Source organism: Poecilia formosa, unplaced genomic scaffold (genome assembly GCF_000485575.1).
Source record: "Poecilia formosa unplaced genomic scaffold, Poecilia_formosa-5.1.2 Scaffold21, whole genome shotgun sequence".
Classification (NCBI taxonomy): domain Eukaryota; kingdom Metazoa; phylum Chordata; class Actinopteri; order Cyprinodontiformes; family Poeciliidae; genus Poecilia; species Poecilia formosa.
In genome coordinates, this window is record NW_006799960.1 from 142,284 (window position 1) to 166,582 (window position 24,299).

Consider the following 24,299-nt stretch of genomic DNA (forward strand, 5'->3'; position numbering starts at 1 on the left):
TATATATATATATATATAAATTCTTAGAATTTCATAATGTCATGTAGTGTGGAAAACTGAGTACACACTACATGCATTGATAATCAGTTTTTGGTTGAGACATACAATTGTGTTAAAAAAAAATGCCAAGGCTGCAGGATATAGTTAATAACCAGCTTCAAGTGTTGCTATCTGTTAAATTAAGTGGTTATTGGCATATGTAACTGTTAAAGTCATTCTCTAGTGGAAAACATTTCGGATAGTTGCCTTTTCCTTTCCAGGTGTGGACGCCCCAGCAATTTCAAAGGTTTAGACTGAATCAGAAAAAATACAAAAGTAACTTTTTCTTAATTCTGCGGGCTTTATTTGACGGTGGTGGGTTACATAGAAACACTGAGAAAGTAATGGGTGACAACAAAAAAGCATTCCTGTTAAAGATGTATAAGGAAAATCTGTCATACAGTGTTGAATGAATCCCCTTCAGTGTGATTGTGCAGGCTGACGGCGGCGCGCTGTGCTGACTGGTACGTAACGTTTCAGCTTCTCGGCAGCGTTCAGTCATTTGTCTCCCATAAAAATGTGGCGAGTTTATTCCTGACAGGAAGAGGGGGTTAGCTGCTCCGCTCCAGAGTCTCTTCCCTATCAGTTCCCTCCCTCACGGGAAGTCAATCTACAGTAACTCCTGGGCTAGTTACTGCCTCTCCTCTTTCTTAAATTTTCATTCTGGGAAACATGGCTGTGTTAAAGATCCAAGACCAGGTAAGCTAACATCTGGTTAGCTAACGCAAAGTCGTCTGGAACTGATAAACGGGTAGTTTATTCGAGTATTTTTACAAAGTGTTGTTCGTTCCCATCATGTCCAATATATCAACTTTATTATTTTTTTTAATCCTAGCTTAATTTTATCAACGGTACACATTTTCTTTAGTTTGTAGTGGTAGGAAAATTTATTTTTAAAAGATGAACGTCCAAGGGCTAAGCTAATGTTGCGCCGCTTCTATCATTAACTTTAATATCTGACATGTTAGCAGACTAGCTAGCGGTAAAAGTAAACAGCGGAATAGCAGTCCTCTTTACACCCATGCTAACATCATGTCACCTGTTGCCTTAAATTAGTCCATCTTTCAATGGACGTTGTTGCATATCGAGGGTTGGTTGATTTATTTATTTTTTTGCTTGTATTTTTTATTTATTTTTTGCTTGGGGTGCTGATGCACCTCTGAACACAGCTGGATGGATGTGACTAAGAGGTAACCTATGTGGCCAACCCTGTCATTCTGAAACGCATTTAAATACCTGTTATGTTACGCGTTTCTTTAGATATTAGCGCCGAGTTAGTGAGGCTAACTCGATTCAAAGCGGCTCCTTTGTTTGCCCCCCAGGAGTTTGCTTTGTCAGCTGTCTTGGTTTTTCTCCGGGCAGCTAAATGGCCAGTTGGTCACCTGTTGCTGCAGATAAGAAAGGCTGTCAGACTGAAATAGTTGATCCAAAACCTACAGCTGCATCACACTTGAGGCACAATCCACGGGGTCAGCAGCTGCTTACAAAGTAACGGATCCCTAGCTCATGTAGAGATGAAGTGGAACAAGACTGTTAACAATTTTGAGCATAGTGATGGAGTTGTGGTAATTTGAGATTACTCGATACATATTATGTGTTACAGCTCACTTAAAACTTCTTAATTTATTTTGAAAATAAGAAGGGACGATTGCATAAATGTAGCCAATGCATGCCTCTGCATGACTGAAATAATATTCAAGATTTATGAAGAGGTTTGCGTAATTACCTTACAGGATGAAGGGTGCTGTAGGGATGCATTTGAAACAGATTGTGTTCCAACTAATCTAGGAGACATAAAATAATCTGAATAAAATAATGATATTGGATAAAATAATTCAGTATCTCTGCCAAGGTGATTCCAAAAGAATGATTAGATAAAAATGCAGCATTTGGTCTCGTCAGTCCTTTTAAGGAAGATCTTTGTTCCTCCACATCTTCTAATTATGTTTTAAATTCTTTAATGTAATCAGAAAAAAAAATCCAGCGCTGAGCAATTAAAAGAAGAATTAAGCTTAAATTTTATAATCAAAAAATGATAGAGTAAGGCTTGTAAGCCATGAAAGATACTTATTCTGATAAATCATAAAATAAATCCTTTAAAACATTTGTGTTTGTTTTTGAAAGCGATTCTTTGGTACTTTCAAAAATATATTTTATGTAATTTTAAATGTGTATTTATCCACATTACAAATATCATAGCTACTTATTCATTGATTTTTCTTTGTTTATTTTTTTTATACTAATCTTCCGTTTTTTGATTTTATCAGCTGCAGTCAGAATACAACATTTTAAAATTGAAAACCTTTTTTTTTTCTTTACCAGTATGGTATTTATATACCATTACATGCACAACTTACAGTTCATATGTCGATGGTTAATACTTGATTGAAGTTAATGAGCTTTTTCCTTGTATTGCTGTGAATTTTGGAAAAAGATAAGATGTGTAATTTCCTGTTTTTTTTTTTTTGTTTGTTTTTTTTTTTTGTTGGTTTTTTTTTTTTGTTTTTTCGTTTTTTTCCGTTTTTCAGATTTAATAAATCTGTAACTCTGTACCCCAGTTCACCAAAAACCAAAAAATTTTTTTTTTGTGTTTTCTGGCCGGAAAAAAACATCTTCACTTTGTTGCATTTAAAAGTCTGCAATAAAAGTCTGGAAATTTCAGCCTTTGCCCAGACGACGACTGGGGAAAATACAGACCTATTCTAATCACCGGCTGATTGATTGGTGAATCACTAATAAATACCACATTGATCCCTGTTGGGTCATTGATTTTTTTGGAGTTTTTCTGCTTGCGCCGAGCGTTCTGTGTTCAGTGTCCTGAGCCGTCGAGAAGCACGCAACGAGCGGAAGACTGTGATTGGGTCCCACTTTCTATTCTTCATTGTTCTCTTGCTTGTTGACAGAGAAATGGGGACAAAAATAGTTACACAGAGGAGCTGGACGGGAGATGTTGGTGACTTTTGGAAAAAATTTAGATTTGTTTTTTGGCCTCTAGAGGGCATCCTATTATTAAAAACATCAATGTCTGAATGAGAGAACAAGTTGTGGACAATAAGAACCCATTTACCACATAGCGGACAACACTAGTTACACGGTTCATCCACCTGCAACATGAATCCTGACCAGATAAATTATTTGTACCTAACATGAATTTTTATAGAGTGCTTTTACTGATTAGTGTTTTTTTTTTGTTTTGTTTTTTAATTGTGGAGTATGTTCTGCTATATTCACACATGAGCATGATATCTGATTATGTAAACATGGTAATTGGTTGTCTTGATGATCTTCACACACAAAAAAAAAGCTGTTTTATTTGATCCTCTTTAGGGATTTTTTTATCTCATTTCTGTCCGGTGTTTGAGTTTTAGCAAGACGTTGCAGGACTCCAGTGCTGGTGTAAAGTTAGTGGCTTTGACAGTCGAATCTGGGTTTTTACTGTCCGTGTTTTTCATGCTTAATGATGTTTATTTTACTGCATGTCTCTGCTGAGCTTTATGCTTCTGAACGGGATAGGCATAAAGGATTCTGACTGACTGGAACTGCTGTCAGATATGTTACAGGCCAAGATAAGAAGAAACCTATTAGTTTTTTAATTGTTTTTTTTTTTTCCTGCTTTTTTTTTTTTAACAGTAGAAACATAACAAATGTCGCATTCACACATGAAGCCTAGTATGAATGGAAACAAGGAATCACAATCTCAGGAGTGTTGGGGTTTGAAACAAGTGTATTCACAGAGTTAAAGAAACGATGTTTTATATCCAATAAGTTAGTAAAGTATTCCCACTAATTATAGAGTTTGGAATTGTGGGTAAAAACTTTGAGTTGGATAATAACGAGCTTCATCATATCTAATTGGGCCCTTAATTTGCTCTTCTAATCAGTGCAACCCAAGCAAGAAAAAAAACAAAAAAAAAAAACAAGTCCTGCTTAGATTGAATGTGGAGTAAATGTTGGTGGTTTGCTTACAAGCTCTGCCAAAACACAGTATTTGCATTGTTTCTCCATGGCTCTCTCAAATATTGCTGCTGACATTAGAAGGTCCTTTTTAAATGAGCGAAGGTGCTGGTTAGTGGGATAGAGTTCGATTGTCTGTTTGCCAGCAGCTGTGTTGCTTTTTGTTTGGGAGAATATGCGCACCAGCACAGACAAACACACGCTGCCCGACACGTGCTGTCTTTTGTGTTTCTGCTCTGCGATTGCATTACACACACACACACACACACACACACACGTAGACTGCATCCTGTGGCAGTGTCGGAGCTGAGGTCAGTGGTATCCATCAAACTCTCTGTTACACATGCTCTCTGTCACGTAAAGCTCCACATGAAGTTGTTAGTGAGTCGACTGCATTTGCGTCGTCTGATAAAATGCTTGGTGCAGTTTTTATATGAATCTATACTCTTAGTTTGAAGATTTTTTTTTAATGAGGGTTTCTAAATGGGGAGGCTGTTAGAGTTTAGGCCTGCAAAAAAAAACAAAAAAACACACCAATCCACCTCCCTCTTTCATTTGCCCCTGCTTGCGCAGTTCCTCCCTTTGAGTTAATGGGGTTGTGCGGCCTGGCAAGATTGCCCCTTTTAGGATCTGGTCTGAATGAAAAGAAGACTGGAATACACACACACACACACACACACACACAGTCATGAACACACAGACTGGTCTTGTTAACCACCCTCACATTCCCTGGCGAAGCCTGTTTGTTCCAGTTTCATAATGAGAGGGGGACTTTTGAAGCTGTGCCACTGATACACCAAACAGGATGCCAAACCACACGTACATGAAGAACATGAGCTTCTCCCGGGTATGCATTGTTATTCATAAATTCAAACATTTTTAAAGACTTTATTTGGACCAAGTTTCAAATCTGGAAGTGTTGTGTACCACAACATTTTTTTTTTTTTCCCCAAACACCAAGTTGTTAGCGACAGCTTTGTAAATGCCTTAAGCGTGTCCAGCTAAGGTATGAAAAGCCGTGATATCTGAGCTTATTGTACAATGACCAGCATTTGATCCACGCTGAATTGGCACTAAATCCATAAAACGAGGGTCAGATGAGTCATGTTTTCTGGTTGTAAAGATTTGACCATCCATAAAACTCAAGACACACACACACACACAAAAAAAACATATCAGTTTGTTAATTTAGAAATGAAGATTTGTTTACTACAAAAAGTATTGTTGCATTGTAAATGTGAACACATTTTCATACCCCTAGATCAATGTCATAATATATCTGCAAACCTCAGTGTATTTTAATGGGACTTTATATAATAGACCAACTCAAAGGGGTGCTAAATATTTTACAAGTTGAAATCTGAAAAGTGTGTTGTGCGTTTGTGTGCCTCCTTGCAGAGCAGCGTTTTGGGGTAATGCCTCTACCAGCTTTGCACGTCAAAAGAGAATTTTTCCTTTGCGAAATAGGTCAGATTGGACAGATGCAGCCTGTGAACTATTTTGAAGTATTGACGCAATTTATCAGCATGGACTTTGACTAGGCCATTGCGACACATAAACATGCTTTCCCATATAGCAATCTTATCTTCCTCCCTCAATCCCAAAACATGACTGTTGGGTTAATTAGTTTCTCCAAATTGCCCTTAATTATGAGTTTGTGTGTGGTTGTTTGTCTTGAGCGGCTCTGAGTTGTTCTGTGATGGACAGGCGATCCTTCAGCCAATAACTGCCTTTTTTCCCCACTCATGCTCTCTAAAAAAATCCCTCTTAGACCTTCATAGAAAAGCTGGATTTATGTCGGTGACATTGCATGCAGGTGGGTACTAGTTAGGTGGCAATTGGTTACAGTGGACTTTATTGAGGCAAACCAAAAGAAAGAGAGCTGAATGCCTTGCTTTTCAGAGTTTTATTTGTAAAATGACTTGAAAGCATATATTATTTCCTAATTATGCACTACTTTTTGTTGATTTTTTTTCCTCATGGTTTCCTCAAAACTACATTGAAATTTCTGTTGACATAAAAAAAAACAACGTGGAAAACAGGTTTCGCCCCTTACTGTCCTGCGCTCCAGTCGTCTTTGCATTTCTTTGTGTTCTGTTGAGCACCTGCCTGCGATTGTCTCCCTCACTTTCCCTCTGTCCTTTCATTTTCTCCGACTCTGTCGCTCCCCTCCCCTCTCCCTCTCTTATGAAAGAGCTGGCTTCAGCAGTCTGACTGAACCGAGCGATGCATTCCTACTCGCACACCGGGCGCTGCTGCCCCGTACGAGCTAATCGCTGCTGGGTCCGTGTGTGTTCCCGGCTGCGGCTCAGCACTGAGGATACGGAGCTCCCTGCGTGCTGCTAGGCAGCCCAGACTCATTCTGCCGCATTCATGCCTCCTACCGCCACCATTACGCAGAGGAATTTCCTGCTGTCTCCTCGACCGCTGCTCACAGACAGAGTGAGTGTTGGTTAGAGAGAGGGTGAGGGAGAGAGACAGAGGAGAGGAGAGGAGACGGGCTGCAAAGCGACACTGACAGATAGAGGACAGAGCTGGATTTTGTGCTGGATTTGACACATGGAGATGCTCCGCGTCTGTTTATGCGGGAAGTACTTTTTATGGCATTTATCGCTGACCTTTGTGCTATGGGATTGCGCACATATGTAAGAAGGAACACTGTGTATTTATGTGTGCGTGTGAGTGAGTGAGTGTGTGAGCGGCCGTTCCTGATGCGGTCAGAACGGGCGAGCCGTGTGTGTATTGTGGTGCTGGAGGAGGTGGAGGAAGACGAGCCCTCTCCTTCATCCCCACCTCCTCGGCCCAAAGCATCTCATCAAGTATCTGGAAGGGCTGTCGCGCAGGACGACAAGGTGAGAATGCTCAGTTTTATTTAGTTTGCCAATTTTTTTTTTTTTTTTTTTTCCTTTTTTTTTTGCAGGTGCACACCACACAGCATTAGAGATGTGTCTGCAGTTTTTATATGCAGATGAGTGAATCTTTCAAATGTGATCTGAATTTAAAACTTCAATACTCGTATGCCTCGTTGCAGAAAACTACAATGGGCTGCCAGCACCTGTCATCCAGTGCAAAAATAGCACAAGTATATTCCTGGCCATTGGTTTCTATAGCTAGTTGGTATCGCCTGGTCTTTGTAGTCCTCTTTCTCTGTGTATAAAGGACAAAGCTATTACTGGAAGTAAGAAGAGCCTCTTTATGTTGGGCTGACATGACTGGATGTTTAGGTTTGTAGGCAGTGCATGCTTGTGTATATCTAATTGTATTCAATACATTTTGAAACATATTAACTACAGTAATCATCTTTGTAAATAAAAGACCTGTAAATAGTAAAAATATATTAGTGAGCCTTGATGTTTCACAGGCTAATGTCAGATTTACGGTGCTGGATTAAAGTTAAAAACATTCAAAGCAGTTTTAAAAGTAATTACGTCTTAAACTGCAAGTAACTATTTTTTTTTTTAGCTTTCAATTAATTTATCAATTACTTTAATAATTACACGCTTAACAAAAATATTTCTTAAAGTGGAACAACTTAGCATTTCCGTAGTACGCCTGATCATTTGTAGCAAAGGATGCATGTGTAGCTAAAAAATACTTCTAAGATCAACATGTGAAAAGCTCATCCTTTTCTGCTTGACTTTACATAAATACAGTGATTATTTTGTTTTGTTCATCGATTTTTTTTTGTGCCATAATTGGATAGCAAGAAGTGCCCAATAGATTTATTTTAGAGAATTTGAACCAGGTGAAACTAAAACTATAAGGTTGTATTAACCTTAAATGTGCATGGAATTTGTACATTGTTGGCTTAATTAGTGCTCTGACTGGGTTGTTGTTTCAGGAAATGGATTTTTTGAGTAAACAAATAAATTAGTTGATTATTTCAATAAAAAATAATTGTGTCATACTTGCAAAACTAATCACCTCTGTTGAAACGTTCACATCTGGTCACATTGCATCGTTAAGCTTTCATGCATTTTTAAATTTTTTTTGGAGCTTTATGTCATAAACCAACAGCGTGCGGTGAAAAGGGAGTAGCAAATGGTTTTCTTCAAACGCGTGGAAATAAAGGCGTCTTTGTCTTTCAGAACCAAATTTTACTGTAAGTACAGGCTCAATCATTTATTTTTTAATCATGTTGGAAAATGTCACAGCGGATTCTTCCATTCTTCCATTGTGAATCCGTTGTTTTGAGCTTATTTTTAATAGGAGTTTTTAAAAATAACATCCCCGAAATTATACAACAATTTCTTCTTTAAGGTGGAAACTTTGTACATGAAACGAATCTTTGCGTCGAGTTTACTGTAGGATCTCTCGAAGGTTTCTCATCACTGCAGGGAAACGCTGTTTACGAAGCAGCAGCAGCAGCAGCAGGATGCTGCTGGAACCATGCCAGTGCTTCAAAGTGAGCTCCGTAAACTAATATGAGTAAATGATAGTTACCCTGTGTTCGTACACTCTCAACTTCCTCTTTTTCTAGTTTGTGCAACCTGTCTAAATTCTGTCATATGTTTGGTTTTTTTCCATATTAAACATATGTTTTGCATAGTATTTACATAATAATCTGCTCTTCTGGTTTCACAAGGAAAGAGTGCAGCTTTATTCCCCAGATGACCTCAAACAACTATGATGTTTTAGAAAAATAGTTTTTTTTTTGTTTGTTTTGTTTTGTTTTTTCCACCCGCTGCATCCTGCAGCTGTCATAAAGAGGTGATCTACAGCCAGGTGTGGCCTACGGTTTTGTCCAAGGTTGAGATTATTCTCTCCGAGTGTGAACCGTCCCTTACTTAACTCTCAGAAATGTGACCAAGCTGTAGAAAATGTCTGCGTTTCAAATGAAGGGTTTCTGTTTTTCTGTCTCCGAAGCCGTCTTTGCTGAGAGCCATCTTTAATGTGGACCCAGACGAAGTTCGCTCTCTTATCTTTAAGAAAGAGGATGTCAACGTTCAGGCAAGTCGAAATCCTTCTCCTTGCGCCCGTCAGCGTTTTTAAATATTAATCGGCTCCACTTTCTAAAGCGCATTCCAGAATTGCGCTTTCATCATCGTTGTCGCATGTCGTGGAGGTCTCAGGACGCAAGGACACGACCTTAACCTTCCCTGTGGTTTTACTCTTCCCTTTCCAATTTTTCAGTTTATGACCCATTATTTTCCATTTATTGTTCCTGCACAGTGTACTTCTGTACACCTGTGGGTATATATTGCTGATGTCATCACACCAAACTCTCCAGAGTCAGCAGCCCCGGCCCAGACCTCTCGCAGTCACGTGACCTTTGTTTATAGCCCCACTTTGCTGATTACTCTTCTCTGCACCGAAAGAGAGAGAGAGAGAGAGAAAGGGAGAGGGAGAGAGACGGAGAGAGGGGGTGATGATGATGCAGCATGCTGTGAGCAGGATTTGATAGAGTGCAGTAAAGAATAAAAGTGAAGATGAAGATATTTTTTTCTCCAGGCTCGTGTTTCCTGTGGTCTGTAACAGTATAAGGTCTATAGATTTCACATGTGTGACCTACGTTCCTATGAAAAATGAGGATGCTTTAGGTACTTAGTGCTTCTCGTTCTTCCCCAGGACAACGAGAAGCGAACCCCTCTTCACGCCGCAGCGTACCTCGGAGACGCTGAGATCATTGAGCTGCTCATCCTTTCAGGTAAACGTCCCAGGCATGTTAAACTTCTCGGCTGCTGATTAAATAATTGATGTTTTGTTTTAGGTTTGGGATCCGTCTTTCTTCAGTTGTCTCAGCTCCTTGTGCTTTCAGTAGCCATTCTGATGCACTTTGTGACGATTTCTGTCTCTTCATACCGCAGACTTTCATGTGTTTTATTGGGTTTATTCGCTTAACTCATTGATAATAACATTTTTGCCAATTCGTCTTTGTTAGACAGCTCAAGATGAATGATGAAGAGCCTCTGTAAACATACAATTATGCAGTCTTGGCAGTAATTCTCAGTCGGATTTAGGTTTGGACTTTGATCTAAATAATTAATTGTCGCTCTGTCCTTTGGTCATTGTTCTGCTGAAAGGTGAACCTCCTCCTCTCTCAGGTTGTTTTGTAGCCTCTTTTTAGCGCTTCTTTCCTCTCTAAACCATCTTCACTGTCCCCCGCTAAGAAAAATTATTTCTACAACACGATGCTCCTACCACTGTGTCTCATTATGGGTGATGTCTCTCCACAAATTGCCCTTTATTTGTCGGTATAGAAGGTAATTGTTAGTTTGATCTAATCAGATCGTCGTCCACATATTTGCTCAATTCTGTGCACGTTTAATGGAAAGTTAAGTTAGTTTGCTTGTTTTGGTGAAAGCAATTCAAATAAATTCTTAAAGGGAAATACTGAGTTTTCCTTTAAAAGACAAAATGCCTTGTTAGATCATACTGCAACGAGTAAAATGCTAATGATTGAATTGAAAAACTAAATAAGTCACTTTTTTGTAACATAAAGGTGTATTTTATTTGATCAAATTGAATTAGTCATTCTTTTCACGGCTTCCTAAAGAATTTTAATCTCATTCATTCGCATAAGTTTCGCCCTGTTTTCTTATCCACGGTCACCATCAGTTGTCCCATCGCTACAGATGACATTTCCTGCTCGTTATCAATCACATGATGCGTGTCGGACATAACGAGGTGCGGCTGCGTAACACAGGAGTAGGGGTAGAGTGATTGCGCTAGCGTTGGTGTGTGTGCGTGCGTGTGGAGTGTTTCTCATTGACGTGAAGAGCCAGCAACAGGTGCAGCTTTAGACCTATTTTAACCCTCAAGCTGTGCCAAAAAGAATCATCTGCCTTCCAGGCACCGCTGGCTCTCTCTGCCTAGAAGCCATGTGAGCTGTGTTTGTACACTCAATTTCTCTGAAGTTATTTTGTTTTTTCTAATTAAATTAACATAAACATGGGGCTAGTAAAATAGTTTTTTTCTTTTTTTTCCTTTTTTGACTCTAATCTGTTCTCTTATTTAAGGAGCCAGGGTTAATGCCAAAGATAACAAGTGGTTGACTCCTCTGCACCGAGCTGTGGCTTCTTGTAGCGAGGTAACATGTTGCACAGACGCACTTTCTCTTGTATGTTTCAGTTAATTTTGTGATTAGCGGTGACATCAGAAGTGTTGTTAATTTACCTTTTCATGGAGAAGAGCTGCACAAAACCTGAGAAATGTAACCACTTTTAAGTGACCATCTCCCTACTGATATAAGATACTTTCACTAGCTGTTAAATCCAATCGAGCTATTTAGACATAAGCTTATTGTGAAACCATAAGAATTTCTCTGCTCATTGTTTTCGGTCCTGGGCAGCATTCCCACACTAACGTATCCCCGTCGTACTCTTTCACTTTCTTTGTTCTATTCTAAGCACGAAAAGGCTGCTAAGAATAGCAAAGAATTTTCAAAGCGTGACACGGCCACCCGCAAACATTTTGTTAGCGCGTCACCCAGCAGACCCTCGGTCTGCCCGGCCCTGACCCGTGACGCCCATTGTCTGCAGGACGCGGTGACGGTGCTGCTGAAGCACAGCGCAGACGTAAACGCTAGGGACAAGAACTGGCAGACGCCGCTTCACGTAGCGGCCAGCAACAAGGCGGTCCGCTGTGCCGAGGCTCTGGTGCCGCTGCTGAGCAACGTCAACGTGTCGGACCGCGCAGGACGCACTGCGCTGCACCACGCTGCCTTCAGTGGCCATGTAGAGGTCGGTGACTTTGATGCAGATAGATGAGAATGCAAAAACTTTATTTTTTATATATATGTGTATATATGCATTTGTTTCTGAAATGTAACAAATAATTAAGTTGTTTGAACCTGTTTTTGACGGACGCACAAATACAAAAAAATAATTGTAGTTCCTTCTGACTCACTGACTTTACTATATGTCAAAAACCATAAAACCAGTTGGGTGAAACACAAGATGTTGCTGCCTTCTTTTTTAATTAAACTCTTTCTAACTGTGACAGTTTTGCAAGAAGATCACATGACAGCTTTTTCTCACACAGCCTAATGGACATGTGGACTCATATGACCACAGAACAAGGGTTTACTGTCTTTCAGTCCATCTGGGATGACCTTTGTAGTTGATTATATGGCTTCCTTTCTGCGTAATTCAGCTTGAGGTTACATTTCTGGATCTCTTTTTGTGAAAAGAACTAAAGCTCTCTGCTCTTACACCCAGCTGTATCAGAGCAGCAGCTAACATGTCTGCCTATCAAGCTTTAAGAATACAGTCCATGACTATATTGTCATATTTTTCCCCTCCTACTTGTCTTAATTCGACCGAAACAAACACTTTGATCCGATGTAAAGAGGCTTCACATTTGTTTTAAAGAACGGTTCAAGCCACTGCGTACAAACTGTTTCAAGAGCAATGTTTCTGCAGATGGGGGCCTGCACATGAACACTTTTTAAATTGAAAATGTTTGAAAATGTTTGTTAGATGGTGAAGCTGCTGCTCTCCAGAGGAGCCAACATTAATGCGTTTGACAAGAAGGACAGGAGAGCCATCCACTGGGCAGCCTACATGGGTGAGATTATAGAAAAATGACCTGCTCCACTTAAAAACGGATGACTTTTGTTTATTCAATTCAATTGTTTTCATCAGGTCACCTGGAGGTTGTTAAGTTGCTGGTGGCCAGTGGAGCTGAGGTCGACTGTAAGGACAAGAAGGCTTACACGCCGCTCCATGCAGCCGCCTCCAGTGGCATGAGCAGCACGGTGCACTACCTGCTGAGCCTGGGTGTCCATGTCAGTGCACACACACACACACACACACACGATTGCATGTCGTTCATTCGTTTACAAGTCGTCCACGCAAATTTAAAGTCTTAAATTCACATGTCTAAGATTAAAACCTTAAAATGTCTTAAATCCATTGGCCTTAAATACATTATTAATCACAGATCTTAAGCGTTTCCTCTGTATTCTATGTAGTTTATCTCACAGTTTTATTGTCAGCAAATGTTTGAGCCGTGCACTCAAACATTAGCTACCACTAACCAACTGCTAATATACCCTTGCTAGCTTGTTAGCTAGCTTTTTTTGCATCTAGTGTAAATTTATCACCAGTTGGCCGTTCGACATTTGTCTTCACCATTGGCTCACTTCTGTTCCCAGCCAATACGATGCTACATGCGTAACTCCACATCTTTGTGGTAGGAGAGGATTCAGACTATTCAAGACTTAATTTCTGCAAAAAAAAAAAAAAAAAAAAACCCTTGATAGTACTACTATATAAAATAAGCAATTTTCTTTTGTGCATTTCTACTGTGAAATTTGTCTTATAATAGTCTTAAAGAGGTATTACAAATCCTTAAATTTTAATTGGTGAAACCTGCATATGCCCTTATGTAAAGTTAGCTCTTTACTCAGATTAGTGAAGTTGAAATAGATTTACACCACATGCACTTTAAAAATAGTATTGATTTTTTATTTTTTTTTTTAAAACAAGATTGTTCTCTGCTTAGGTGAACGAGGTTAACGCCTATGGCAACACGCCGCTCCATTTGGCCTGCTACAACGGACAGGACGTGGTGGTCGGCGAGCTCATCGAGGCCGGAGCGAGCGTAAATCAAGTGAGCGCCGACGACTCCGAGAGAAGCTGCCGGGTCGTTCGGCTCGTTTCCCTTAATTATTTCGCTACATTACCCCAGGTAAACGAGAGAGGCTTTTCTGCACTTCACTTCGCTTCGTCTTCACGCCAAGGCGCGCTGTGCCAGGAGCTGCTGCTGGCCCACGGAGCATGCATCAACTTGAAGGTTTGTCAATATTTAGATGCACTTTCTTACAAATGCTTAAACACACACGCGCTTAACCCAGGACGCCGTGTTTGCGCTACGCTTGTATATCTGAAGCAGGTTTGTACAAATGTTGTTTGGGTGTGAGCTGTTGATAAATAGAAATTTATCTTCTTAAGAGCGTCTGCAGCTCATAAAGTGCCTTGTTTACATTTTGTCACCTTGCAATTACAAACTTAATTTTTTTTTTTTTCGTCTGTGTGATTGACCAACACAAAGGAGAGCAAAATTGTTACAAAATATGCTTTTTATTTATTTAATTTTTTAATAGTCCTACAACCCAGAAGGTAAGCTAAACTGAGCTGTGTTTGCATGTAAACAAAATGCAGCGTTCTGCGTAGTTTCCGTTTTGTGCGGTAGAACGTCCGACTGTGTAGAAGGACAATGACTCTACACATACAGCCAGGCCATGCTTTGTAATGAAGCACATTCAAAAGCAAAAATGGTCAATCCAACTGACCATTTTAGGTGGCAAGACCTAAATATTACTGTCCAGATCAACTCTCCGTCCAATCTGGCTGAGTTTAGGCTTTTGTGCAAAGAGTTTCTGACCCTACATGTGCAAAAGGTTGCAAACCCTTAACCTTCCCTTTCAGAATAATGTGCTGCCTTGTGTTGGTCTGTCACTGAAAAATCCCAATAAAGTTTGTTGCTTTTGTAATGTGACAAAATGGGAATGTTTTCCTCCTTTTGCAAGGCACCGAGCTGATGATGTCTGTTCTGCTCAGTGTTGAGCAGAGAGCTGAAATGACAGTTTGCTTAACACTCTGGTAGCAGTGATGGAAACCGATACCAGTGTTTCAACAGCCTCAAGATGCGCGGCCATATGGCAAGTTGCAGGGGGAGGAATGGCTGCCCGAGGCAGAAAGCTGCCCAGGCATTCCATGTGTGTGGGTGTGTGTGGGTGTGTGTTGTCTGCCAGGGATCCAGTTTTCTTCATGTTTGTTCAAAGAACTAGTCATAGTAACTTAGTTCTTGTAAACATCTCGTCTGTCCAGAGTAAGGATGGTAAGACTCCGCTTCACATGGCAGCTACACATGGGCGCTTCTCCTGCTCCCAGGCCCTCATTCAAAATGGTGAGTGTTCATTTTTTTTTTTCTTTTAAAGATTAAAATTTATCTGGATATTAGTTGTTTGTTTTTTTTAGATAATTTGTGCATATCTGAGTCTTTCCCCTTGCTGTGTTCGTAGGAGCCGAGATCGACTGTGAAGACAGAAGCAGGAACACTGCCCTTCACATCGCAGCCCGCTACGGCCATGAGCTCATCATCACGTCGCTCATCAAAGACGGAGCCAACACTACCAAGTCAGTTGCGCTGACATTTAGCCATCTGTGTGTTTCCCCACAATTTGATTTTTGTTCTAGACGTGACGTTTGCCTGCAAGGACTTGTTTTTTTTTTTGTTTTTTTTTTCTTATTTCAGGAGAGGCATTCACGGGATGTTACCGCTACACCTGGCAGCTCTCAGCGGCTTCTCCGATTGCTGCAGGAAGCTGCTGTCCTCAGGTACAAGTCTCGCTCACACCGTCTCCTGCCAGCGGAGTCACCCGCTTGACATCCAAATTGATGCCGACTGCATATTTTTGTACAGGATTTGTCATAGACACCCCCGATGACTTTGGAAGGACCTGTCTGCATGCAGCTGCAGCTGGGGGGTGAGTATTCCTGCTTACTGTGTTGTTTAGTTTTTTTTTGTTTGTTTTGTTTTTCCTGTTCATGTATTTTTTTGTGTGTGTATTAAAATTGTATGTCTTTGAATTTGGTGTGTTGGGAGTCATTTGTTCACTGCTGTCAGTTTTAATCATCGTCTTTCCAAACAGAAACCTGGAGTGTCTGAACCTGCTGTTGAACACAGGAGCTGACTTTAACAGGAAGGACAACTTTGGCAGGTAAATTTGAGTAGGGCTGCAACTAACAATTATTTTAGTCATTGATTATTCTATAGATTATTCTGACCGTTAATCAGATAAAAATATCAGCATGTTCTACATATTTTTTACTTAATCCAGTTTTAGAAATGCACTAAAAGATGAAAATAAACAAATGATTCAATTAATTTTTAAATAACACAATAAACATTTTTTTTTGCCTAAAATGGAACAATCAAAAAACATTGGCGATGGGGAAAAAAAAAAAAACTCCAGGTGATGATTAATCGATTATTAAATTAATTGAAGATTTTTTCTTTTCATGATTAATTCGATTAATTGTTTCAGTCCTAAATTTAAGCATCGTTCTCATTTCTAGAAAAGCGATATCTAGATTACAAAGCCGTCGCTGGTTCTAACTGGTGTCGATTTAAATTTTTCCCACAGGGCTCCGCTCCACTACGCATCCGCCAACTGTAACTACCAGTGTGTGTTTGCGCTGGTTGGCTCTGGGGCCAGTGTTAACGATCTGGATCAGAACAGCTGCAGCCCTTTGCACTACGCGGCGGCTGCCGACACGGAGGGAAAGTACGTTTTGTCTTTGCGCTTTATTGCGACCCATTCGAAGTCTTTTCAATAGAAAAAATAAAACCACTCCGTTTGGTCTTTCCTAGATGTGTGGAGTACCTGCTGAGGAACGACGCGGACCCAGGCGTGAAGGACAGACAGGGCTACAACGCAGTGCACTACGCCACCGCCTACGGCCGCACACTCTGCCTGGAGCTGGTGAGCACAGTTCCTGCAGTCGGTGCAAATATTTTCAAGATCAGGTGCATATTTACCATTGTTTTTGTTTTTATTCCCTTCAGATCGCAAGTGTGAGACCGCTCGATGTGGTAAGACGAGAGCTCACTGGCTTATTGAGCCAATGACGCGTCACTTCATTGATATGTTAACCTTTTTTTTTTTATGTGTGTGTTTCAGTTAATGGAGACCTCAGGAACCGACATCCTGAGGGACTCAGACAGTCAGGCCCCCCTAAGTCCACTCCATCTGGCGGTTAGTTTTGAAGATTTAAGAGAGGCTTGTTTCTGGTTCCGAGCGTCCAGGATTTTAGTTGCCTTTTTTCGTGCTCCAAAGCCAACTGGATCTGTCGGTGTTTGCTTTTCATTTAATCAGGCTTACCACGGACACTGCGGGGCGCTGGACGTCCTCCTGGCCTCCCTGCTGGACGTGGACGCGCGCAGCCCGGACGGACGCACCCCGCTAAGTTTAGCCTGCTCCCGGGGCCATCAGGAATGCGCGTCCCTGCTGCTCCATCACGGAGCCTCCCCCATGACCCGCGACTATATATACAAAAAGACAGCCTTACATGCTGCAGGTAACGTCATTAATCTTTACATCAAATGAAGTGGTTTTGTTTTCTAGCTTTTAAAGCCGTTTCTCTTTGCAGAAAAGTAAATGAAACTTTCCTGTTTCTGTCTGTCTGCAGCTATGAATGGCCACCCAGAGTGCCTGCACCTGCTTCTGAGTAGCAACAACCAACACATCAACGTGGATGCACAAGACAACAACAGACAGTGAGTGTGTTCACAGAGAGAACAAATGACTTTGGCTGGATTTGTTTTTTATTAGACTGATTTGTTCACAGATGTGGTCTGGAGATGAGAATAATTGAATGAGTTACGGATCATTTCCCCACAGGACTCCCCTGATGTTGGCAGTGCTGAACGGACACACAGAGTGTGTGTACTCTCTGCTCAATCAAGGAGCCTGTGTGGAGACTCCGGACCGTTGGAGTCGGACAGCCCTGCACCGCGGGGTGAGACGGCCAAACTAATGCTGTGACTCTAATTGTAGAGCTTTAATAGACAAAGAGGTAGATGGCAGAAAGGTTTTGCGTCTGTTACGAAATGTTTTTTTTTGTTTGTTTTTTTTGTGTGTGTGAAATTTTGTTGCCGTCTTTATTATTTATCCAAACGGTTAACTTTATGTCTGAAGGGGGCGTTGGAAATTTATTCATACCAGCTGAAATTTCAACTTTTTTTTCCCATTTTACAGCTATGCACTTTTCTTTATTAAAGTTTAAACCTGTTTGTAGAACCAAAAATAATCATAAAAAATGTGCAAAATTTTAACAGTCATCTTCTAATTCCATATTGAGGAATATGGATTTTTTTTTTCTTCACTGCAAAAACACAAAATGTAACCAACTAGTTTTGTTCTAATTTGTATTTCAAATATCTTAGTTCTGTCTTATTTCAAGTGTACTTACTTGTAAGTAACTTTTCAGCAAGAAATTTGAACTTGTTTTAAGTCAGTAATTCCTTAATCCTGATAAAAACGTGCAAATTGCACCGGCAGATTATTTCACCTACACCGTGGGAAAATTGTTTTATAAGTGAAATAATCTACCAGTGGAACCAGTGCTTTTTCATCAATATTAAGGAATTATTGACTTAAAACAAGCTCATATCTTTTTCCTTTTTTTTTCTGCTCAAAAGTTACTTGTAAGTTAGTTTAGTCTTATTTCAAGTGAACTAAAATATCTGCAAAAAAAATCCTTGGTAAAAATTCTTTTTACCTCGGTTCTCGTCTCATTGACTATTCAGCTGTATTAAGTGTCATATCTGTAATATAATGGAAGATTTAGCCTTTTTTCCCCCCCCCTATATCTCACAGGCTGCCACAGGGCAGGATGAGTGTGTGGAGGCCCTCCTCCAGCGAGGGGCCAGCGTGTGCGTGAAGGACATCCGGGGCCGCACCCCGCTGCACCTGGCTTCGGCTTGTGGCCACGTGGGAGTCCTGGGGACTCTCCTGCAGACCACGCCCCCCTCCCTCACTCACCTCACAGACAGCCAGGGCTACACGCCGTTACACTGGGCCTGCTACAACGGTACAGGAATTTAACACGCCCACGTCTCTGTTCTGCGTGAACTTCCTGCAGAGCATTGATGTTCTGCCGTCCCTACTGTCTTGCAGGTTACGACGCATGTGTGGAGGTTTTGTTAGATCACGAGGCGTTCAGGAAGATCAAGGGAAACTCCTTCAGCCCGCTGCACTGTGCCGTGTAAGACTATTTGTCCTCCTGAACGCTCATGTGCGTGTGTGTGGAGATGTTGTTTAAAGATGTACGACACTTTTCCTGTTTCAGTATGAATGATAACGAGGGCGTGGCCGAGATGCTAATCGACTGCCTGGGTGCAAACATCGTCAACACCACGGACTCCAAGGGAAGGTATGGAAATGATGTAAAGTGTTTTTTTTTTTGTTTTTTTTTTATTAGTGATTGAGATTGAACTCAAACTTTAATACGAACCTCCGTTATTGCAGAACCCCCCTCCACGCCGCCGCGTTTTCTGACCACGTGGAGTGCATTTCTCTTCTCCTGAGCCACGGAGCTAAGGCCAACGCCGTCGACGCGCTCGCGCACAAAACGCCGCTGATGATGGCGGCTCTGAATGGACAGACCAACGCCGTGGGTGAGCGCGCTCGCTGATTGTACGGGGGTGCTTGAAATCGTTGAAAATGCTTGCGTTTCAGCGAGGTGTATTCAAGGGTTGGAAAACGCCTGATATTTTATCTGCACAGTTTTGTCATGAAGTTGTAATAAACATTTAGAAATGCTTACAGAAAGTCAAGTGGTTACTTATATTGTGTTTAAGCATTTTATTTGAGCAGGAAGCTCATTTACTGGGCACACCAAACCAGTTTGTTCAATGTAATGAATATTTATTATCCCTAATGACTCGGTGAGTTATTGATCTGCATAATTGAAGTGAAGGTGGTTTTATATTTTAGACATCAGTTATTTAAATAGGAGTATTCCTTTGGTTAAATTTGTTTTGTTTTCAGACCAATCAGGTGTATCGGGTGTGTGTGAGAAAATTCTCAAAAAACTGAAATTTTATTATGTTTTAATTTACTTCCTGCCATTTAGAATACTGTCACAAGACATTATTAATAACCATAATAAGTAATTTCATATAGCAGTAATTTGAAACTGTCCTCTTTGGTTCATTTGTGATGATTTTATCTCCAATCTGTGATGCTGGACATGTTGGGGCTACACGTAATAACCTTTTGTTCATTTTTTTGCAGAGGTGCTGGTGAGCAGTGGGAAAACAGACCTGTCCCTGCAGGATGTAGACAGGAACACGGCTCTGCATCTGGCGTGTAGCAAAGTAAGAGCCTTTGCCTTTAAAGTGATTGTGTTGGTTTTATGGTTAGATTGCAAAATGCAGCCTTTTTTTTTTTTTTCTTGCGTGCCATGAATATAACGCATTTCATTGAAGAACATGTTTGATTCTCTCTTTGTTGTCGTTTTAAAACCTGAAAATGGATCTTTAATTAAACCAGAAAACAAACATAACACATTTGATATGGTGGGCAAGTTTTTTTTATTTAAAAGAGAATGAAGATTTTTGCAGCTCTCAGCAAATTTTGTTTAGTTGGTGGACGAGTAAAAGCATCTATTTGGACCAGTTGCAGACTTCCAATTAGTGGTGGTGATGTTTTTGTGTTTTTTTTCCCCCCCGCACACTAAAAGGTAAAGCTACTAAACAGCAAGAGAAGGAACATGAACAGCTGCTTGTAGTTTGTGCTGCATATTTTTGAAGGGTTGCATGCGTTACTGCAGCTGCACATCTGTGTTGACTTAAAGATGCTAAACTCAGTCGGGTTCCGTCTTAAATCTCAAAGAGGGAGCCGTATCGGACTCCGGCAAAGACTTTTTCGGGTCGTTTTGCAGATGTGATCGGTTTCGACAAACACTTTGCTTTGTTTTCTGTTCTTCTTCCCAGGGCCATGAAACGAGCGCGTTGTTGATTCTCGAGAAAATCAGCGACAGGAACCTGATCAACTGCACCAATGCTGCTCTCCAGACGTACGTAGTTCGCGAAAGCTGGACGCGGCCGCCAGCTCCGGCTGGACGCGTTTGAACCGTCTTCTTCTTACAGGCCGCTGCACGTGGCAGCCAGGATGGGGCTGACGGTGGTGGTCCAGGAGCTGCTGGAGAAAGGAGCCAGCGTTTTGGCGGTGGACGAGAACGGTCAGCATCCGTCTCAGTGATTTCACCAACTGCAACAGCGATGTGTTGAACGTGTTTTCTCCCGACACGTTCTCAGGTTACACCCCAGCTTTGGCCTGTGCTCCGAATCGCGACGTCGCCGACTGCTTGGCCCTCATCCTCAACTCGATGATGCCCACCTCCCCCATGGTGACGATCGCCGCCATTCCCGCTTTGTCTCTCACCCAGACGGTGATCAACCACCACCCGACCTCAAACCACATCTCCAAAGGAGTTGCGTTCGACACGCCGCCGTCTCTGAGACCCGACCACGCCTCATACTGCAGGCCAGAGAGGCCGCTGTCCTCCGTTTCCGCGGACGACGAGCTGAACGACTCGGACTCGGAGACCTACTGAGGACTTTTGGAGACGGCCTCACGATCCCGGCGGGCTAGCCAAACCACTCAGGAGCCTTAATAGATAACTGACTGAAAGATGGGGGTCGGGGGGCGAATGTAGAACAGGTAATTTTTTGGGGTAAGCTTCCTTTAAATAATTTTAAAAATAGCCTTTTATACAAACCGCACATAGTGCCTTGCAATTGCATTCCTACCCACTGACGTTTTTCAGATCTCGTCACGTTACAGCAACAAACTTCAGTTTATTTAATTGGGATTTTATGTGAACATTTTGTCTGTTATTCTCTGCGAAATAATGCAACCTCAATCAGATTGGATTGAGAGCATCTGTGAAGGTAAGGTAAAGTAATTTTATTTATACAGCACAGTTTGAGCAACAAGGGAATTCAGAGTGATGATCATACTTAGAAGTCCTGCTGCAGATTTTCAGTTTGACTTCAGTTTAAACTTGAAAATAAATCCACTTTGATCTAAACCATTAAACGGCAGCTCTGACTGTGTTTAGGACAATTATTCTGCTGTGTGCTAAACCCCACATCCAGTCCATCGAAGCTTTCAACAGCTTTGTTTCCTATAATGTTTTGCCAACATGTTAAATATTGATCTCAACTGCAGAGTTCACCTCCATGGTGAAACTGGAGTACCTGTTCATAACCTAACCTTGTGTTAAACTTCTCCACTATGATTCTGATGTCAAATGTTTGCTGCGATTCCTTCTACTTTATTACTATTCACTACCTTTCGTCGCATAAAATCCCCATTTGCATTTCTTAGAAGTCTGTCGTTGTAAGATGACAAAACGTGAAGAGGCTGAAGTGGTATGAATACTTTTGCAAGGCTCTGTACTTTGTTCCCTGAGGTGCATACCGGAGCAGAAACACTAGACTTCTATGAAAGCACTGTACGGTCAGTAACATGACCAGTATCTTTTAAAACTTAACAGCAGTATTTCCTTCTTTTTTTTTTTAAATGAGTTAAGCCTGTACTGTATGTGGATTTTTAACCCTTTTGAAAGGTTTTTCCTCCAAACGAGCATCAAGTGAAGCTCAGAGGGAACGGAGGGAGAACCTCATGGGACCAGCTGACTGTACTTCAGTTTTTTTTTAAAAACTTGGTTCTTTGAGCTATCATGGCAGACGCCGATGACCGTTACTCATGAACATTAATAATGCTGCGTTGGGTAGCCACCTTTCCCAGGAGGATGACATTGGTATTGATTTTTTTTTTTTTTTCGTATTTATTTTTAAGTGTAGACTAAAATCTTTGAGCTGATTCTGACAGCAGGTGGATGTCAGACCTCGTTACTGTACACACGATTCAGACGTCTGTTGACTGACGAGCTGAACGAACCCTTGAATCCTGCAATGGTGTAACTGCTTCATGTTTGTATTCTGTACTGGAGACGGTGTGTGGATGCATTTTAGTGTGTGTGTGTGTGTGTGTGTGTGTGTGAGAGAGAGAGAGAGAGAGAAATAAAGATACGACTAAATATTGCCTTTTTAGAAATATGCAAAGTTCAGACAAGTTGGATGCCGTTTGGTGTATTGTTTGTAAAAAAAATATGTATGAAATAACAGATGAATAAAAAGAATTGTTTTATTTAGTTTGTACATCATAGAATATGAGATTTAATTCAGAATTAAATTCATTTTATTTATATAGCACCAATTTACAACAGATGTCTCAAGGCACTTTACAAAAAACATTACAGTAATTTCATTTCAATCAAATACAAATTGATCCCAGTTACCAAACAGTACAGTATGCTCAAGTAATCATTAAAAGTAGATTAAGAGGTAAATTGCATTAAATCATTGACTAACAGCATTCACTCCTCCTGGGCTAGCTTAAAGAGCTTGCAATCATGCATGTAGACCAGTCTCTCAAACTGTCATCCCCGGACTGTGGTCCGCACATCACTGCATGTAAACTACCGTTATTAATTGCCGTGACATGAGCTCAATGTCCGACGCATACAGATAGCTTACCAAATGTTTGTGTTTAAAAGTAATAATGGATAAGTGGCTTAAAACCGGGTCACTGAAAAGAAAAACTGAATAGACTGGAAAGAAAACAATTCCAGGACAACTTCTATTATCGAAGGAAGCCAAATGCTGAGAGAGTATCGATGCGTCGTTCACGAGCGATTCGATTCTTTTGAACGGCTCTATTATTGCGGAATTTTTCTGCCATTGGATTATGGCAGAAAAAATTATGAGAAAGGGGTGGTGAACCGTCAGATAAGGCTTCTGCATGTTGGTGTTCCCGCTAAATCCTGAATATACCCAATTTAGGTCGTCTTGGCCCTTTTATCGCAGCCTGTGGGGTTTACCCTGACTGGGAACGAGAACACAACCTGTTGAATGTGACATGTAGCCAATCAGAAAGCGCGGTGACGTAAGAACAGAGGGGAATCCCAAACAGCTGACATATCGCGCAACTGAGAGTCTGGTGGATATCAGAGATGATATGTGGAAATGTTTATTATTTTATGTAAAGGTCGTTATTATATGTTTATGTTTGTTCAGTTAAAAATGTTAACTATGAAAAAACAGTCACCTCCAAATCATAGTGCAGCAAATAGAGCAGCAGCTCCCGTCATCTTTTATCCACCACCTTTTCTTTTTGTTACGTCTTTTATCTCTTAAAATGACTCTGCGTCCTGATATTCCTTCTACATCGTCATCCGTGTTTGGTTATTCTAAATTCCCGTATGCTATGTTGGGGGGTTTGTGGATTTTCTTCTGGAATCGCGATGTTTGTGACTGGAATCGGTTCATGTTGCTCCTGCCTTGTGGCTGGAGACACGAACCGATCGAACCTGTTGTACTTTTATCAGCTCTCTGGTCACAGAGGTTTGGAGAATCGGCCGACAATTCATAAATCTTGCCGTCTAAATCAGACTTAAGACTCACAAGCTCTACTCATCTCCTCTCGACCACCCCCCAAACGCTCTGACTCTGGTCGCTATGGTAACGTTTACATATCCCTTCAGAATGAGATACAGATGCGCCACAAAAAGGAACATTTTACTTTCTTGAAAATTTTAACTCACGACAATGACTAACGGGAGCCCTGAGCTTGTTTCTCTGGAACGAGACGGTCCCATCAGGGAGTGATGGGAGACAACGACACCCGAAGTGTTGCTTATATCCACAGCCTGCTTGGTCTCTACGTGGCGAAGCAGCTTGAAGCTTCATTGCCTCATTAGCAGCCGGTCGCCGCATGTTAC

The 24,299-nt window shown here is 41.1% G+C and overlaps 1 protein-coding gene across 4 annotated transcripts in view; it reads left to right on the forward strand.

Moving 5' to 3' along the window:
- The first annotated feature begins 94 nt into the window (after positions 1-94).
- Positions 95-24,299, forward strand: part of ankrd28a (ankyrin repeat domain 28a) — a 40,655-nt gene continuing 16,450 nt past the window's right edge. The window contains exons 1-29 of one of the 4 annotated variants that reach the window (XM_007547531.2): positions 95-738; positions 8,860-8,943; positions 9,562-9,640; positions 10,953-11,023; positions 11,475-11,675; positions 12,414-12,501; positions 12,579-12,721; positions 13,441-13,548; positions 13,627-13,731; positions 14,769-14,847; positions 14,963-15,077; positions 15,196-15,278; positions 15,364-15,427; positions 15,593-15,661; positions 16,088-16,228; positions 16,315-16,426; positions 16,510-16,536; positions 16,625-16,699; positions 16,820-17,021; positions 17,133-17,220; positions 17,345-17,462; positions 18,323-18,536; positions 18,623-18,710; positions 18,795-18,878; positions 18,974-19,122; positions 19,742-19,824; positions 20,443-20,525; positions 20,599-20,690; positions 20,767-22,670. In XM_007547531.2, coding sequence (XP_007547593.1) covers positions 712-738; positions 8,860-8,943; positions 9,562-9,640; positions 10,953-11,023; positions 11,475-11,675; positions 12,414-12,501; positions 12,579-12,721; positions 13,441-13,548; positions 13,627-13,731; positions 14,769-14,847; positions 14,963-15,077; positions 15,196-15,278; positions 15,364-15,427; positions 15,593-15,661; positions 16,088-16,228; positions 16,315-16,426; positions 16,510-16,536; positions 16,625-16,699; positions 16,820-17,021; positions 17,133-17,220; positions 17,345-17,462; positions 18,323-18,536; positions 18,623-18,710; positions 18,795-18,878; positions 18,974-19,122; positions 19,742-19,824; positions 20,443-20,525; positions 20,599-20,690; positions 20,767-21,065 — 3,171 coding nt within the window. In that variant the 5' untranslated portion in view covers positions 95-711 and the 3' untranslated portion in view covers positions 21,066-22,670. Of the gene's footprint in view, positions 739-6,042; positions 6,846-6,913; positions 7,076-8,859; positions 8,944-9,561; positions 9,641-10,952; positions 11,024-11,474; positions 11,676-12,413; positions 12,502-12,578; positions 12,722-13,440; positions 13,549-13,626; positions 13,732-14,768; positions 14,848-14,962; positions 15,078-15,195; positions 15,279-15,363; positions 15,428-15,592; positions 15,662-16,087; positions 16,229-16,314; positions 16,427-16,509; positions 16,537-16,624; positions 16,700-16,819; positions 17,022-17,132; positions 17,221-17,344; positions 17,463-18,322; positions 18,537-18,622; positions 18,711-18,794; positions 18,879-18,973; positions 19,123-19,741; positions 19,825-20,442; positions 20,526-20,598; positions 20,691-20,766; positions 22,671-24,299 lie in introns of those variants that run through there. The other 3 variants (XR_001661583.1, XM_007547530.2, XM_016669234.1) reach the window with 3 other exon arrangements.